Below are 15,050 nucleotides of genomic sequence, written 5' to 3' on the forward strand. Positions count from 1 at the left end.
TGGGTCTGCCGGGAGCGGGGCTATCCTGCTCCATGGTCTATGTGCATTTTTAAGTTGCTGCTCTGGGGTTGTGCTTCCCTCTGCCAGGACGCTTTTTCTGCCACAGAATAGACTTTTTCTGGGCGCAACACTGGCACGTCTTGCCCTCATCTTGCTTCGAGTGTGGCTTTATTCTAGACCTGCCTGCTCTTCTCGGAGACTGGATGTGTGTGAGCAAGAAGTCTCTCTGCGAGAAGAGAAACGGACGTGTCACGTTTCCACAGGAGCGAGGAACAGGCGCCGGGGGTGCGCTCTGTCGTCCCACTTCTGTGGAAGGGGTGGGATTCCTGTGGCTGTGTCTGTTGTCCTTGCTCACTTGTCAAGTTCAAGAGGATGTGCTGGGAGGTTCAGATTCACGGAGCCTCCTTGGCCTTAGTTACCCCTTTTCCCTCGTCCTTTTACTCTTGAGGAGTCCGCCGTCTTCTGCCTGGGCAGGAGCAGTTTCCTCCCAGTGGTGTAGATCCTGGAGTGCGTGGGAACAAGCTGGGTGGGGAAGAGAGGGTCACTGGCCTGGCATCACTGGCCACGTTTGGAACCTGCCTCAGGGTCGCTGGTGACGGGCGCCAGCTCATGGGGGGCAGTGGATGAAGGGCTCCTTTGGCATCTGAGCCCCAGTGTACCAGCCCAAGAGTGAGGGCTCACCAGATGCTTCGAGCCTTACACAAATCTGGTCATGGCGGCTCCCTTCCAGGTGTGATGAAATAAAACTGTGAAAAGCTCTAAGATGGTAGGGACTGTGAGTGAGCCCAGCCCTTCCGCTGTGACAGGCCGCATGCGGGGTGCTTCCCTGGCCCCAGCGTGCGGCCAGGACGTGCAGGGGGCAAAAGTGCAGTTTTTAGGAAGTAATGACTGATATCCTCTATGTCTATGACCAGGTGGATCTTATTTATCATCTCAGAACAAAATTTAGTTCTGGTTTTAAATGTACATACTTGTTATAAAAAATTCTCAATCCAGAGAGCGGAGTAAGAATTAAGACTGCCCCATCGTGACAGACTTTGTCAGTTGAGACTCCGGCTCAGCGAGCTTGCTTCCTCCCCGATCTCCCCGCGGCCCTCTGAATGGTGGACTGGCCCACTGTGGCACTGCTTTCGAGTGGTATCCTGGGAAACAGTTTTTTCTTCTTAACGTGAGAAAACCAATTATGATGATTTTATTCCCACCTACTATGAAGATTACTAAAATAGTCCATCACTGAACAAAATGTCCCAATTCTGGTGTTTGACCTGCAGACAAATTTGAAGACCTAAGCTCTTCGGATGAATCCTGCCCCGTTCCGCAGAGACAGAGGCCCTGTCGGAAGAAGGGCCTCAGCATCCATGAGGGGCCTCGAGCCTTGGCCAGGATCACAGCCATTGGACTTGGGGGCAAGATGCAGCAGCCTTGCCGCGGTGAGTGCTCCCACCTCCTGCTGGCTCCTCTGTGGTGCATCCTGAGATGCCGGCCTGATGAGACCGAGCAGTTCTTGGCCCTCGGAACGTGGGCCCTGGAGGCTGCGGCTCACAGATCAGAACTGATTACAGGGATAGGAAGACACTGATCACTGGCTTGCTTCTGGGTTCATCCTTTGATTTTCCTTTCCAGGGGTTACGTTACAGAATAGAACTTTCTCTCCAGCAGTGGAAATACAGTGAAGCTGGAGTTTCCTTTATCAGCTAGTGCAGAGAAAACGTTGAAGCCTAGACTCCGTGCCCTTCACCAGCTGGAGGTGGCTGTGTTTCTGGGCAGGCTGTTTCTCCCCATGCTAGACTGGAGCGGTTTTGGGCGGTACACTTAGTGTGCTCGTAGTGCGTTTTCTCTCATCGGCAGCGCCTCATGGGGAGCGCAGTGTTCTTGGGGCGCAGGGGTGTTGACACTTGCTGTGGCCTGACCAAGCGATCAGTCTTAGGTGTGAGTTACATTTTATTTGATGTTTGTCACCCAGCAGAGGCCAGGTCAGTCCTGCTGGTCTAGCAAGCTGGGTGGATGGGCCCATCTCGTGAGCAGGTGCCCCCCGGGGCTTAGAAACTGACTTTCCCAGTCACAGGGGGCCTTGCTTCGGTCAAGAATACCCAAGACTCCATTGCCTACCAGGACCTTGAGCGCTGGGTTGAGAGCTCTAGGCCCACCTTTTCCCATCAGCCACAGAGGGGTGGGCTGACTGGGCCACTGGAGAAGCTGCCCCCAGCCGTGGTCAGGCCGCTGCAGGGTGACCGCCTGCCGCCTCCTCCAGGGAGCATGCTTGTGAGCCCATAGCTCCGGGGTATTTGGCCGGGTGCTTCTGTAGCGCGGAGGCCATGCTGTCTGGCCCACCTGAGGTATGGCAGGGACACAGGAAGGTCGGGTTCTACCCAGGGTTGGGGGGATGGTTATAACCTGTGTTGCTGTACAACAGGTGCTTTTTTTTTCTTTTTAATTTAATTAATTTATTTATTTGACAGAGAGAGAGAGAGATCACAGTAGACAGAGAGAGAGGGAAGCAGGCTCCCTGCCGAGCAGGGAGCCCGATGCGGGACTCGATCCCAGGACCCTGAGATCATGACCCGAGCCGAAGGCAGCAGCTTAACCCACTGAGCCACCCAGGTGCCCAACAGGTGCTTTTGAAAACGGAATTCGTTGGGAGTTACCAAAATAATCTGGCCGGAGCCCATTTATACACAACTTCTTATGCACCCACAGAGGCAGAAAAACATTTACCTAAGAATGATGCTTATTGTTCCATTCTTAGTTATGCCATTTCCTTACACCTTGTGGTATTTAAATTCTCTGTCTGTGCCTGTATCCTCTTTGCCAGTGATCAGGAAACATTCTCGTGCAGGCAGACGCGTCCAGAGGTCATGTAAACTTGGTGTCACTGCTGTTTGTCTTTAGCTGGAGGCCTCCGCCTCCCTGCTTGGCCAGAGCTCTTTGGCTGGGGCTGACTCAGCCGACGAGCAGCGCCCCAGATGTTTGTGTTGAAAAGTCACAGGGAGTGTGAAGGCTGGTGTGTGTGAGATTTTGTTCCCAGCTGTGAGGAATACTTAGTATCTGGTTTGCCTGCGGCTCAGGAACCTGTAAGCACAGCTTACCGTGTCCTGCTCTGTCCACTTGGAAAGGCAGCACAGGGGGTGATGGAGGGGGCGCCAGGTCGGACTGGGCCCGACGGCGTGTCCGTGCCCTTGCCCAGACTGGCCCCCATGCCCCTTGGAGTCCTTCCTCACCTGCAGAGCATGCCGCGGGGTGCCGACGGGGGAACAGCCATTTAGACGAAACTTTCTGCTTGCCTGAATCCCGGGCCTTCCCTCCCGCTGAAATTCCTCTGCGGAGGCTGAATTTGTTAGGAGGAAGTCGTCTCTTTTGTGCTCATGTGGGTTTACATGCCCCTTTCTGTCCACAGAGCAGGTGCCTCTGCCGGGCTACGTCACCTTCAACAGCAGCGACGAGAACCCGCTGGTGGCGGGAGGCCTCTGCTACAGGGACGTCACCTCCCCGATCAATGACCGGGATGTGGAGAGCAGCAGCAGCAGCAGTCGGGGTGAGTGCGCCCCGCCCCGCCCGGCTGGGGGCTCCGCTGGAGCGGCCCGCCACCCCCTGCCACCCCTCAGTGGGGACACGGACTGCGGCAGGCCCAGCCAGTAGAGAGCAGGGGTGAAGGATCCCGCAGGGGTGGGGCCGGGCCACCCTAGCTGGGTGCTTGCATTTATTAGCGAACGGAACAGGCAAAACTCCTGTGCACGTGTTAGGGCGGGAGGGCTTGAGCCGGACCTCGGAGAACATGGAGCTATTTGAGATGCTGATGGAGGCGGTGGTGCAGGGCCCTGGGGAGTCCTCGCGGGGGAGACCTATGGTCAGCTGCCCTCGTCTTCCCTGTTGCCAGAAGAGCGCGCCCTCTGTGCCAGCCTGGGGGCCGGGGGGCGCAGCAGCAGCAGCGAGGGCCTGACCAGAGCCCCCGGAGTCAGCAGCGAGGCGTCGCTGGAGAGCAACGAGGTGAAGCTTTTCTTCATCTCCCCCCTCCCTCCCCTTTCTTGGTGTCGTGGCTGGTGACGAGGACGTCGTGCCAGGCAGACACGCAGCGTCCTGTGAGCCCCGCCCGCCCTGCAGGTCACCAAGGAAGCCTCTCGGCGGCTGGTGGGTGTGGGGGGCAGAGGGCAGAGTGGCTGCAGCTGCGTTAGCTGTGAGCCCCGCAGTGTTCACTCTAAGCACACTTCTCGCCACAGGATTCGGATCATGCCTGTCAGAGTTCGGTTCGCAAGCAAACTAAAAGCTACATGAAGACCAAGAATCGTTACAGCAACAGCGCCAGCCCTTGGCCTCCCGGCACCTGCCCTCCCGGGGCAGCCTCTTCCCCAGGATCCATGACCCAGACAGAGAGATGCCCCCATTCAGGACCTCAGGTAAGGGTCATGGGGACACCAGCAGTTAGACGTTGGGTGCTTTGTGTGCTCCGTGAGGCCCGCACTGAACACGTACGATGGGCAGGTGCCGGTGAGAGCGGAGCGAGCCGACGGCCCCCCAGATGGTCTGTGGAGCTCGTCAGGCGGAGACGGCTCCTGAGGGCTCCAGGTGCTGGCTGCAGGGCTTCTGTTCCATCCCTTTCCATTGGGAAACTCTCCCCTTGCTTTCCATACTTGACTTAGCCTCCCTGAGGCTGGGGAGGAGAAAAAGAGGACCAGTTGTACAGAGGTACGCGCAGAAGTCAGGGACAGGGTGCATATGAAGCAGACATGAAGTGGCACTTAAGGAAAACCGCCATCTCTGCCTTCCTCGTCGTGGGTCCCTCTGGCCGACCAGCTTCTTAGGGTTCTGGGTACGGCACAGCAGCTCACCTCCCTGTTTGCCACGTTCTCCTGCCCTCTGTGGGCATAAGTGGTACAAAGATGAGAGAGAGAGTACATTTTCACCATTTATTAAGGTCACAGCTCTGCTGTTCACTGGAAGCCGCAGTTTCGCCGGCTTCTCTGTGTGGCCCCTCCAGGGAGCTCTCTCCGGGGCCTTGTTTCCGGGCTCAGTGAACAGCTACATCTTTCAATTCCTTAAATACATGATGGGGGGGGGTGGTTGTGAGATCTTAAGGCTGTTTGAGAAAGTAGGTTAAGGAAAATGGCAGAGTAACAACCTTTGAAAGATGGCTCCTCCATCAAAGGCAATAAACTGGCAGAGGTAGTCAGAATAACTTTTTTCAAAACTCTGAATCACCCAGAAGCTTGGAGCAACTTGGAAATGTTGATTCAGGAGAAGCAGCTGATGTGCCTGCGCCCCACGCTCCCTCCGCAGGGCTTGGGTCCCTGTGACAGCCACGCCAGGGGCTCCCCAGGGTTTCTTTCTGAAAGAGTCAGCATTTTTGGCTGCATGGGACGACTCCCTAGCTTACAGAACTGTATCTGACTTCACTGGCACCTTGTCTACCCAATGCAACAGAAGCCCTCTCCTCACAGAAAGTGTGCTGAAAATAATTATAGGCACGTGTTTTAACTTTGCAGCTACCTGAGGTGCTGGATAATAGTTGGGGCAAAGAAGATTAATCACAAAGCTGAAAAGGAAAGGTAGGGAATGTGATGTCCACAGGAGCTTTGTAGAGCTCTGACAGAGTCCTAGGGATATGGGAAGCCACAAACGTGCTCAGGGATGTGCTCCGTGTATGGCCAGGAAAGATGCGAGAATGCATCTGATGGCTGGAAGGGAAGGCTAGGGGAGGACTGTCGTCTGCCCAGCTGGGTGTTGAAGCTGTGTTCCAAGCCTACAGAGCTATGCACCAAAGGGGGGAGACTGATTCGTCTCTGATGTTTAAGGAAATCTGTCCAGTCCTTAGCTGACCACTACGCTAGCCAAGGAGAGACTTCTATGGCCACATGAGAGAAGGAGCACAGACTTTACAGAAAAGGCACTAAATAATGTCTGCACCAAGCAGCAGCGACAGACTGCGGAGAGGGAGGAGAATTCCGTCTCCAGAGCCTCCACAGGAAGACAGCCAGTGCAGGGAGGGAGGCTGCGTGAGCCCTAAGTGGGCTGAACTCCGATCCATAGCTAGACCTTAAGTAATGAAACTGCCCAGAAGCAAAAGGAGAATTTTGAAGGGAACAAGACAGAAGTGAGTCTCTTACACAAAAGGAACTCTCCTAAGATTACCCACTAATTTCCCATCAGAAACCAGAAGACATCTGATGACCTAGTCAAAGTAATAAGAAAAAACAAAACAAAACAAAAACAAAAACAAAAACCTCAAGCAGAAATGCTATATCCAAGCAAAAACTATCCTTCACAAGCGAAGGAGAAATTAAGACAGTCGCAGGGAAACAGACTAAGAGTTTGTTGCTACTGGACCCACCCTCCAAGCAACACTAAGGCTGTCCAGGCTGAGGTGGTCTGGACAGCCTACTCTGCCTGGTGGCACTAGTGGGGGAGGGGAAGGGGGGCTGGAGCTCCTGGCGAGGCAGTACCATCCCACTGGGGAACTGACAGACTTACACCCATGTCAGGAAGGCACGCTTGCCAGGAAGGGCTCTGCGCTGCAGCAGTGCATTAGTAGGCCCTCAAGTCTCGGGGCCCCACCCGTCCTCTGACCCACCCTGGCTCCTTTGCCCCCCAGGACCTCGCCACGCTGCTGGATCAGATCGGGTGTCGGAAGTACCTGCAGGTGTTCGAGGAGCAGGACGTGGACCTCCGCATCTTCCTGACCCTCACGGAGAGCGACCTGAAGGAAATCGGCATCACGTGAGTACAGAGGGGCCCTTCGTGGCCGCGGGCCCCTTGTTTCCCCCAGCCCGAAGGGGCTAGCTTAGCTCCCAACGTCCCCGCGTTGGGGTGGAACGAGCCGCCCTGTCTGGAATTCTGCTCGCTTCTGCAGCCAGCTGGCCTCTCCGGCCCACAGGCTGGCCTGCTGCCGCTGCTGTGGTAAGGGCATCCGGACTTTTGCTGTCCACTTCTGAGAGCTTCCCAAGTTGGTGGGAGACCATGCACGGCCTGGCCCCAGCTGGCCTGAGCTCCCTGTTGAGTGAAAGCAGCAGCCAGGCAGGGAGAGGAAGCAGGCAGGGGAGGCCAGCCCCAACCGGGGTCACTTCAGAGAACCCTTTGTTTCTGTCATCTGTCCCAGGATCCTGGGGGCCACTCTCCCCCTTCAAAGCCGGGACCTTTCCTAGGGGACCGTCTTGGTGGAAGGACGGTCCATGGCACCCCTGTACGCACCGCAGATCTGTACACCTCTCTCCTTCACCCCTACAGCTTGTTTGGGCCGAAGAGGAAGATGACCTCTGCCATCGCCCGCTGGCACAGCAGCGCCCGTCCCCCCAGCGATGCCCTAGAACTGGCCTATGCCGACCGGCTCGAAGCGGAGATGCAGGAGCTCGCCATCCAGCTGCACAAGGTAGGTGGCGAGCAGGGGAGGGGCCGGGCAGACACACCTGCAGAGGAGGAGAGCCAGCAGTGGGGACGCTTACCCAGGGTCAGCAGGGAGAAGCAGCTGGGACAGGCAGTGGGACAGGAAGAGCAGAAAGCATTACCGCTCCTGTGCCAAAGAGGAGACCCAGAGGCTGGAGCTCAGAGGGACACAGAAGATAAAGCGGGAGGGCAGAGGACGAGCAGCCGGCGCAGACGCCACAGCCTTTGAGGGAAGGGACCCAAAGCAGAGGCGGCTCCATCTGGAGACAGGCATCCCCTTCCTCTAGCCCAGGAGAGCGGGAGTTGAGCACCAATAGAGATGGCAGAAAGAGAACCGGGGTTGGGGGAACCCAGCCCAAGTGACCCTGGCCTCGAATCCCCCTGGCTCACTTACCCACCCCGTGTCCCACCTCACGGTGGCCTCTCCCACCGCAGCGCTGTGAGGAGGTGGAGGCCATGCGGGGTCAGGTGTCGCAGGAGCAGGAGCTGCGCGCCGTGGTGGAGAGCTGCCTCCTGGAGCAGGACGGTGCCCGGAAGGACGTGCACGCCCAGCTGCAGGAGACCTGGGCCCTCGCCCGGGATGCCGCACTGGTCTTGGAGCAGCTGCGGTGAGTGGGTATCTGAGCGGTCCCCAGGCCCAGGCTGGACCCTGAGTCACCGATGCCTGAAGATTCTTCAACCAAGGGCTTGATTTTAGGGTCTCTTGGGATCACTCACTGCCCTCCTCCGTGTTATTCTGGCTTTGCCTTTCTGCAGGGCAGACCCAGGCAGCACATAGGGTCCTGAGAGCCTGCACGCAGTGTGCAACTCATCCTCTGCCTGTGTCTCGGGCCTTGGGAGCCTGCAATTAAGGCAGAGCCCCACCTGATGGGGAGATTGGGGGTGGGGGTGTCTGCCACTCTCTGGGGCCAGGCACTACTGCCAGGCCTCTTCCTCACCAGCACCTGGTCTTGTGTCTGACAGAGCCTGCCAAGCGGAGCTGTCAGCCAGAGTGAAGCAGGAGGTGCCCACCCGAGGGTCCCCCCTGGGCAGAGCCCTCCTCCCCACAGCTGGTAAGAACAGTGTCCAGCCCTGGATCACACAGACGCTGCCCTAGGCCCAGTGTTAACCACCTGTTCCAGCAGTGATCACACTCACTGCTGCTCTTCTCCGTACCATCCCACACTCCAGAGGGAGGGCACCCTTTCTCCCCGATTTCTTCCCCCTGGTGGGAGGCAAAGCCCTTGGGCTCTGGCTATCTGTGTTATCCAGGATCTCAGGTGACTTCTGCAGCCTACAGCTGGGGCTACCCCAGGACAAAACCTCACTGTAGGCCAGGGACCCTCATGCTTTCATTCCTGGGGCAGGACCCAGACTGACCATTAGTGCTTTGAAGCAACAGTGGGACAATACGTTTTGGTGTAACAAGGCGGTCATGCAGGAACCGACAACTGAGTGGGTCCCCTGGTCGCAGTAGCTTAGGACAGAGGCGGGACCTGCGGTGACCACACCAACCCTAGGCCTACCTGGCTCTCTGTTCCACAGATTCCAGCGGCTGGCAGGCCTCGCTGCAGACTCTGAGCCTCCCTGAGCTGTCAGGAGCACTGGAGGATCGAGTCCAGGAAATGGGTGCGTCTCTGGGAAGGCAGCCAGTGGCCTCACCCACACCAGGGGCCAAAAGTGGGTGAATAGGGAGAGCCCTGCCTGGTCAGCTGCAACCCCTGGGTCAGCCCTGCCCTAGCCCACTATCCCTCATGGTGACGCAGTCCTAGGCACCACCCCCCATACCCCTTCTTCTCACACTTGCAAAGCAGTAACTAATTGCTCCCATCCTCAGGGCGAGTGCTATGCTCAGTGACCCAGAGCTTGGAGAAGCTGCAAGTGCTGAACGGGAAGGAGAACTGGCGGGAGCCTTAGCTGGGAGGGACGGTGAGTGTCCGTCCGGCCAGGCCCCGGGCTGCGAGAGCAGGGCGCACTGGGCAGCGGTGAGCTCCCCCTTCAGTCTTCCCTTTCCCTTCTCAGAATCTGACGTTGGGTGACTGATCCACCCTGAAGCTGTGTGCCTGGAAGACAGGAGTGCGGACAGCAAGCGGCTGTGGCGGGCCGGGCCCCAGCGGGCCAGAGGATCCAGCCTCCCGAGCAGCCAGCAGAAGCAGCACAGGGCTGGGGCCGGTGCGAGGAGTGAGGCCTCCACAGAAGCAGGACGGGGGCCTGTAGGCCAGAACGTGGGGGTGAGGCCCAGAGTGGGCAGGGCCACGGTGGGAGAGAGCAGATCCCCGTACACCACAGGTGCCCCATGGAGAGGATTAGGCACCTGGACAGCATATGTCATTTGCTGGAAAATAAAATGTAAGCTCTGATGGTGAGCGGCTCCATCCTGGTCATGCCACACACACTGCTGACTGACAGACTGAGGCCAGGGGCAAGCCAGGCTGAGACCCCAACTTCAGTAACCCCCTGGGACCCAAGCCCCCTCTGTCAGGACAGAGACCACCATGTGCAGAGCAGGGCGGACCAGCTGACCCCCTCCTGCTCTGGCAGTGCCCGGTAGCCCTCTGTCGGCTGCCCTTGCTCCCAGCCCCATCCAGTCCACAAAAGCGATCTGAAGAGTGACGCACACTCCCAAGCCCCAAGGAAGTAAGAGAGGAACAAGGTACAGGTATTTTATTTACAGAATGAAGTGCCTTTGCCCCCACGTGCTGGCCACTTCATCGAGGCTCTAAGGCGGAACAGGCGCTCAGGCTGGGCCAGAGCACAGCTTTCCTTACCAGGCCGAGCAGGTGCTGTGGAAACTTTGTTAGCTTCACGGAGGTGTCCTTCTGGACATCGGGCCATAGGAGACTGCCAGTGGTGACCTTCGTGTCTGTGGTGGCTCTGCGGCTGTCATTCTGTACACCTGGCCAGTGCTTCTAGGCCATGTCCTGGAGCTGCCTGCAGCCTGTGCTGGGAATGGAGAAAGGGAAGCTTGCAAAGCAGAGAGCAGTGAGCTGAGCTCAGATGCAGCCAGAAGCCCCGGCCCAGGCGCAGGGCCTGTAGAGGCCTGAAGGCAGCAGTCCCACAGCAGCCACACAGAAAGTGGACGGCACCTCCACCTGAGACAGGAGGCCCGTGTCAGCTCCACACTGAATGGAGCCCACACTCTTGTGCCTGGCTCCCAGTCTTAAGTCCCTGGGTAGTGGAAGAAGGGACCCTCCCGTGCACCCAGCCTCAGGCCTGTGGCCAGGACCACAGAACACACAGCAGCCTCGAATAGCCTTTTCTGTCCCTTCTCAACAGGTCCAGCTCTTCAAGGCCCCAGCTTACCTTGGGGACCAAGCCCCAGTGGGGTAAAGGGCTTTCAAGCCTCACTCCCAGTTCACACACCACAGAAAAAATTAACCAAGTAAAGCTAACCATCACCAAAATTAACAGCCCAGCATTCTGAGCTGAGCCAGCTGTTCCCTCAGCCCTAGGGCTGGCTGGTGACCAGACTCAAAGCATGCTCCACAAGAATACACTGCCTTCTTGATGGTCTCTGTGTGTCTGTGTACCCATCTGGGTAAGTGGGTGACACCAACCTCTCATGTGGAGAGTCTAAGCCTTGGGTGGGGCAGGAGAAAACGTCCTAAGCCTGGAAAGCCAGGCCACCTTCAGACCCAGTAGCCGCCCCAGGCAGTGGAGAGGAGTTGTGCACACACAGGAGGAGGCCTTCTCGGAGTTCAGGGCACAGAAGGGGGGGGAGGGCAAGAGACGCGCGGCATAAACTCAACCTCAGGAAGAAGACGGGAGGAGTTTCTCCAGGGCTTTCTTTTGCTTCTCAGTGGCAGCTGCCAAAGCCTCAGCCAGCTTCTCTTCCGGCATCATGTTGAGCACCTTGAGCGCAAAGAGCAACTGGTACTTGGCGGTGCTGGTAAAGGCGTTGCTCAGGAAGTTGGGAAAGCCACCGACTCGGTCCTTTTGGGTGTAAAGTGGGACTCGCACAAGCCCCAGCACCTGCAGAGAGGAGATCAGGGTGAGACCAGGCCCTGGCACTGATGGTGCAGCCCTTGCAGGAGGAGCCTGTGAGCTGCTAGGCCAGGGGAAGGCAGCCAGGGTCTGGTGAGGCGGAAGCCAGCGGTATCTTTGGAGCAGTGCAGCCCCTCAACTCCCAGGCAACTTTCAAAGCTGACCCCATGCACCCCTGACCACTCTCTACACTCTCCAGTCCCAGCTCCCATCTGCTGGCAAGAAGCCCCCCAGTTCATACCCCATGCTCCCTCTTCCCAAACATCCCAAGTATAACTCCCACCTCCTCCAAACTATAAAACCCATAGTCCGTAGGAGCCTTCATCACCCAAACCATGAGATCCCAGCCCATGAACCAGCCCTAGTTTCCCACCTCCCCAGAAGGCACCACCCATCCCATCCCCACACCGCTCCCACTCCCCACTCCCAGGATTGGCAATGGCAGGCAGCAAGGCAGATGGAACACAGCCCCGAGGGAACCCCATTCCTGGAGCTCCCACCCCTCCCCCCCCCAAGCCCCTCTCCCCTTCCCAATGCTGGAAACAGCGACACCCCACCCAGCCCGGCCAGGGGACCCTCAGGGGGACGTGTTACCCATCGGTGCCTTCCACGGGGCCAGAGCCAAACCCCGGGGCGGGGGGCGGGGCCCGGGCGGCGGCCCCACCTCCAGGCCGTGATCGCGCGAATGCACCGCGCTGATTTCCACGGCGTGCAGCTGCTCCAGCGTCAGCTGCCGTGCGTACAGGTGCGCCACGACGCGGTGCGGGCCCTCGGTCAGGTGCGAGCTCAGGTAGTCAGCCTCCGTGAGGCGCAGGCAGCCCAGGCCCAGGCCCAGTACCCGGTTCAGACCGTCCTCCAGAGACCAAAAGCGCCGGTCCACGAAGCCCCCGGGAAAACCCAGCAGCCCGTCGAAGCGCATCTGCATCTGCAAGGGAGTGCCAGGTCACGGGCGCGGGGTGCGAGCGGCGCGCCGTCCCCAGCCCGCCCACCCACCCGCGTCCTCACCAGCACCGAGAAGCGCATAGGGATGCGGCCGAAGAGCTGCCCGGGGTTGGCGGCGTACAGCATGGCGTGGCACGAGTGGCTCCAACCCGGGCCCAGGCGCATAGCCTCCACCCGGCTGATCTGCTTCAGCTCCGGGACTGCCGCCGACATCTTGACACTGCCCCGCCTCGGCCGCGGCGCCGTTCCTTAAGTGCATGCGCGGGCCCGCCCCCGCCGGGCCCGACCAATCCGCAGACAGCCCCGCCCATGTGCCCGCCCCTCCACCAATTGCCGACGCCCATCGGGGCCGAGCCCTTCCCGGCGCTCCGACGCGTCGTTGAGGCGCGGAAGGGGCGTGTGCAGAGAGGGGCTGCACGCGCCCCAGCCCACGGCCCTCAAGACCCAAGACGCCCAGGAGGCACCGCGCCCGCCGAGCTCTCCCGAGATGAGCAGGGCCTGGGGGCCCTCGGGCTGGCGCTACTTGCGGTCTGGGGCTCCAACTGCCTGCCATGAGTCCCATGTCCCATGCCTTTCATCAGCGCCTCCCTGGGAGCGCCGCCCCGCAGGCTTCACACTAGCAGCCCCCAGCGCCCACGATGGTGCCTCCTCCAGGAGGGCTCTACGCGGAGCCCCGCGACCTGAAGGCATGACCCTTCCCTGCTCGCGTGCCAGCCAAGCACTCCCCTCCAAGGTCACTGCCGATCTGCCGGACCCCAAAGAGCAAAGAAAACACGGCACAACTGAGCTCCAGCTATCCCCAGAGTCTGCGACCACACACAGTCTGCGACCCAGCCTGCTGGGGGAGAAGGACCTTAAATCTGCGCCTCGCATCCCCTATCCTCCCAGTCAGAAACCATATGCCAGGCTCGGTGGGAGCAAATGGGGTTTCCCCCATTTTCCAAGGAGAAACTTGAGAGAGGAACAGGACTTGCCTTAAGAGCACTCAGCAATTGGTGCTGGAGCCAGGATCCCACCCTAGATTTCCACCTTGTCTCCTCCCCAAGTGTCCACAACAGAAAACCTCTCAACTTTCACAGAGGAGGCGAGCCTGAAGTACTTACCCTGGGTCTGCTGGAGAAGGAAGTCACTGGGGCTGGAGAATACTAGCAGCAGCATCCAGGAGAGCGCACTGGGGCTCCTCGGAATCCTGCAGCGGGGCCGCTCACTCCACTCCCAAACTCCATTCTCCCAGGGTTGGCATGGATTTGCTGAGTGAAGGAACCACCACCTGCGCTCACAGGACGGGCGCCCCAGCGAGAGCCTCAGAGAATCGCATCCAACAAGCCAGGGCAAGTGCTGGGGCGGAGAAGGCTGCCCTGAGCAGGGCTGGGGGTGCAGGAGAGGAGAGCAAGGGCAGAGGGGTGGGCAAGGGGTTGGAAGGACCCACCAGACACTCACTGACACAGGGAGTCCGTTCTGGTACTGTCAGAAATGGGAAACAAGGATCCAAAGAGGCAGGCCCTTTCCCCAGCCACGTCCTGGGGTCAGGACTCAGAAGGGGCAACCAAAGCCTGCAGGGAGAAGCCAGATTCCAGGGCAAGTAACCATGTCTGAAGAGATGTCAGTGAGGGCGAGCGCCCATCCCAACACAACCACATTTCCAGGCCACAGGCGGCCGCTTCATGCCCCAAACCGCGGGCTGGGGAACGGGGGCACAGAGGAAAGGTACCCCACACCCCAAAGCCCTGCCTGACACAAGATGTTAACACAATTCCTGGTCCATTGGCAGAAGTGTGGATCCAGGCGCTGCCCACGCAGAAATTCATCTGACATGGCGCGCCCTTCTCCCCACCCTGGGACCATGTCACGCCCAAACACGAGGGAGCCACTGCAGGGCTGAGGACAGCAGGCCTGCCTCAGGGCATGGGCGAACCAGCTGAGAAGGCCGGTCTCCCCATTAAGCCTCTGAGTCACAGTGGACCTGAAGAGGCAGCACGGGGGCAGTGCTGCCTGGGAGCTCTGGGCACTCGAGCCTTTCCCTGCTGGGAGGCTGCTGGCTGGGCAGGGAGGCTGGCCACCAAATCTCGCCCTCTAATCCACTGCACACGAAAGCTGGAGAGAGTAACTTCCCTGTGTCAAAACTTCTGACTGTTCTCAGAATAAAACTGTCCTTCCAAGGTCCTGTGGCATCTGCACCCCGACACTCCTTGATCCTGACGCTCCAGCAACCAGAGCCACTGGGTCTTGTTCCTGCTCAGTGGTCGTACTAGGCTCACTGTGGCCTCAGGGCCTTTGTGGGCACCCAGGGGCTCGGCTGAAAAACCCCTCAGAGAAGCCCTCCTCCACCACAGGTTAACTCAAGTACCCCGTGGAGCTCCAGCTTGTCACCCGCCAACTCCTCCCACAGCCATCACACCTGGGAAGCTTCGGATCACTTGCACAGTGTCTCTGGCTCTAGAACACAAACACCCGGGGGCCTGACACATGCCGGTTTGAGGCACGGTAGGAGCTCAGGAAATATCTGTGAAGACGGGGATGGCTCTGCTGCCAGAAGACAAGCCCCAACCCCAGAGTCCGCGTCACTCCAACCCAGAATCAGCACAGGGACGAACTCAGCTGTAATAAACAGCAGGTCACGTGCTTCACATACCATCTCATGCCCTGTCGTCCTCTTGGAAGTCACATGTCACTGACATCTCACACACGGTGTGTTCGTGCTGCAGTGGGGGCTCCCAGAGCCGCCAGGAGCCGCTCAGCCGTCCTGCCTCCAGACCAGGAAACAGCCGAGGTCC

General features: G+C 58.9%; 3 protein-coding genes across 23 annotated transcripts in view; 1 reads left to right on the plus strand and 2 right to left on the minus strand.

Moving 5' to 3' along the window:
• ANKS3 (ankyrin repeat and sterile alpha motif domain containing 3) overlaps positions 1-9,710 on the plus strand; it is a 38,361-nt gene extending 28,651 nt beyond the window's left edge. For 5 of the 8 annotated variants that reach the window (XM_013055045.2, XM_045071974.1, XM_045071977.1 and 2 more), the window contains 11 exons: positions 1,272-1,430; positions 3,395-3,532; positions 3,875-3,984; positions 4,215-4,391; positions 6,584-6,708; positions 7,216-7,357; positions 7,807-7,979; positions 8,335-8,423; positions 8,896-8,979; positions 9,188-9,279; positions 9,353-9,710. In XM_013055045.2, the coding sequence (XP_012910499.1) occupies positions 1,272-1,430; positions 3,395-3,532; positions 3,875-3,984; positions 4,215-4,391; positions 6,584-6,708; positions 7,216-7,357; positions 7,807-7,979; positions 8,335-8,423; positions 8,896-8,979; positions 9,188-9,267 (1,277 nt within the window). In that variant the 3' untranslated portion in view covers positions 9,268-9,279; positions 9,353-9,710. The remainder of the gene's footprint in view (positions 1-1,271; positions 1,431-3,394; positions 3,533-3,874; positions 3,985-4,214; positions 4,392-6,583; positions 6,709-7,215; positions 7,358-7,806; positions 7,980-8,334; positions 8,424-8,895; positions 8,980-9,187; positions 9,280-9,352) is intronic. The other 3 variants (XM_013055046.2, XM_045071975.1, XM_013055048.2) reach the window with 3 other exon arrangements.
• Positions 4,888-12,494, minus strand: NUDT16L1 (nudix hydrolase 16 like 1). Of its 13 annotated transcripts, none has more exons than XM_045071991.1 (7): positions 12,340-12,494; positions 11,929-12,259; positions 11,100-11,322; positions 7,766-10,293; positions 7,180-7,394; positions 6,626-6,688; positions 4,888-5,029 (listed from the first exon to the last, which is right to left on the minus strand). In XM_045071991.1, exons 1-3 carry the CDS (start codon positions 12,487-12,489, stop codon positions 11,168-11,170), a joined length of 636 nt encoding a protein of 211 aa, XP_044927926.1. In that variant the 5' UTR covers positions 12,490-12,494; the 3' UTR covers positions 4,888-5,029; positions 6,626-6,688; positions 7,180-7,394; positions 7,766-10,293; positions 11,100-11,167. The 13 variants fall into 13 exon arrangements, with proteins under 13 accessions (XP_044927926.1, XP_044927922.1, XP_044927931.1 ...); XM_045071987.1 differs by having other exon boundaries at positions 4,888-5,320; XM_045071996.1 differs by having other exon boundaries at positions 4,888-5,320; positions 6,626-7,394; positions 7,766-10,288; positions 11,999-12,259.
• A 1,227-nt stretch (positions 12,495-13,721) lies between these two features.
• The window catches only part of MGRN1 (mahogunin ring finger 1), a 54,279-nt gene continuing 52,950 nt past the window's right edge, over positions 13,722-15,050 (minus strand). The window contains exons 17-18 of one of the 2 annotated variants that reach the window (XM_013055058.2): positions 14,909-15,050; positions 13,722-13,829 (exon numbers count right to left, since the gene is read on the minus strand). In XM_013055058.2, the coding sequence (XP_012910512.1) occupies positions 14,956-15,050 (95 nt within the window). In that variant the 3' untranslated portion in view covers positions 13,722-13,829; positions 14,909-14,955. Of the gene's footprint in view, positions 13,830-14,908 lie in introns of those variants that run through there. The other variant, XM_013055060.2, reaches the window with a different exon arrangement.

This window comes from Mustela putorius, unplaced genomic scaffold, assembly GCF_011764305.1.
Source record: "Mustela putorius furo isolate JIRA1106 unplaced genomic scaffold, ASM1176430v1.1 tig00004007_pilon_pilon_pilon, whole genome shotgun sequence".
Classification (NCBI taxonomy): domain Eukaryota; kingdom Metazoa; phylum Chordata; class Mammalia; order Carnivora; family Mustelidae; genus Mustela; species Mustela putorius.